The sequence below is a fragment of the Coregonus lavaretus genome (assembly GCF_964263955.1).
Source record: "Coregonus lavaretus genome assembly, contig: HAP1_SCAFFOLD_1002, whole genome shotgun sequence".
NCBI classification, from domain to species: Eukaryota; Metazoa; Chordata; class Actinopteri; order Salmoniformes; family Salmonidae; genus Coregonus; species Coregonus lavaretus.
Genome location: NW_028166793.1, coordinates 152,113 through 153,840, shown reverse-complemented (window position 1 = coordinate 153,840; position 1,728 = coordinate 152,113). Strand labels below are relative to the sequence as shown.

Genomic DNA, 1,728 nt, shown 5'->3' with positions numbered 1-1,728 from the left:
TAGTAGGTATGGTAGTAGGTATGGTAGGAGGTATGGTAGTAGGTATGGTAGGAGGTATGGTAGTAGTAGGTATGGTAGTAGGTATGGTAGTAGTAGGTATGGTAGGAGGTATGGTAGTAGGTATGGTAGTAGGTATGGTAGTAGGTATGGTAGTAGGTATGGTAGTAGTAGGTATGGTAGTAGGTATGGTAGTAGTAGGTATGGTAGGAGGTATGGTAGTAGGTATGGTAGTAGGTATGGTAGGAGGTATGGTAGTAGTAGGTATGGTAGTAGGTATGGTAGTAGTAGGTATGGTAGTAGTAGGTATGGTAGTAGTAGGTATGGTAGTAGGTATGGTAGTAGTAGGTATGGTAGGAGGTATGGTAGTAGTAGGTATGGTAGTAGGTATGGTAGTAGTAGGTATGGTAGTAGGTATGGTAGTAGTAGGTATGGTAGGAGGTATGGTAGTAGTAGGTATGGTAGGAGGTATGGTAGTAGGTATGGTAGTAGGTATGGTAGGAGGTATGGTAGTAGTAGGTATGGTAGTAGGTATGGTAATAGGTATGGTAGTAGGTATGGTAGGAGGTATGGTAGTAGGTATGGTAGGAGGTATGGTAGTAGGTATGGTAGTAGTAGGTATGGTAGTAGGTATGGTAGTAGGTATGGTAGTGGGTATGGTAGTAGGTATGGTAGTAGGTATGGTAGGAGGTATGGTAGTAGGTATGGTAGTAGGTATGGTAGTAGGTATGGTAGTAGTAGGTATGGTAGTAGGTATGGTAGTAGGTATGGTAGTAGTAGGTATGGTAGTAGGTATGGTAGTAGGTATGGTAGTAGGTATGGTAGGAGGTATGGTAGTAGTAGGTATGGTAGTAGGTATGGTAGGAGGTATGGTAGTAGGTATGGTAGTAGGTATGGTAGTAGTAGGTATGGTAGTAGGTATGGTAGTAGGTATGGTAGTAGTAGGTATGGTAGTAGGTATGGTAGTAGGTATGGTAGTGGGTATGGTAGTAGGTATGGTAGGAGGTATGGTAGGAGGTATGGTAGGAGGTATGGTAGTAGGTATGGTAGGAGGTATGGTAGTAGGTATGGTAGTAGGTATGGTAGTAGGTATGGTAGTAGGTATGGTAGTAGGTATGGTAGTAGGTATGGTAGGAGGTATGGTAGTAGGTATGGTAGTAGGTATGGTAGTAGGTATGGTAGTAGGTATGGTAGGAGGTATGGTAGTAGGTATGGTAGTAGTAGGTATGGTAGTAGTAGGTATGGTAGTAGGTATGGTAGTAGGTATGGTAGTAGGTATGGTAGTAGGTATGGTAGTAGTAGGTATGGTAGTAGGTATGGTAGTAGTAGGTATGGTAGTAGGTATGGTAGTAGGTATGGTAGTAGGTATGGTAGTAGGTATGGTAGTAGGTATGGTAGTAGGTATGGTAGGAGGTATGGTAGTAGGTATGGTAGTAGTAGGTATGGTAGTAGTAGGTATGGTAGTAGGTATGGTAGTAGGTATGGTAGTAGGTATGGTAGTAGGTATGGTAGTAGGTATGGTAGGAGGTATGGTAGTAGGTATGGTAGGAGGTATGGTAGTAGTAGGTATGGTAGTAGGTATGGTAGTAGTAGGTATGGTAGGAGGTATGTTAGTAGGTATGGTAGTAGGTATGGTAGTAGGTATGGTAGTAGGTATGGTAGTAGTAGGTATGGTAGTAGGTATGGTAGTAGTAGGTATGGTAGGAGGTATGGTAGTAGGTATGGTAGTAG

General features: G+C 42.7%; 1 protein-coding gene across 1 annotated transcript; it reads right to left on the bottom strand.

Moving 5' to 3' along the window:
* Positions 1-298: 298 nt before the first annotated feature.
* LOC311114304 (uncharacterized protein) lies at positions 299-781 on the bottom strand (the record flags this gene model as incomplete). Its single annotated transcript, XM_084189563.1, has 2 exons — positions 299-472; positions 569-781. Coding segments are annotated over 2 exons (387 nt in total), but the record flags the coding sequence as incomplete, so codon positions are not given.
* Between the last annotated feature and the right edge of the window lie 947 nt (positions 782-1,728).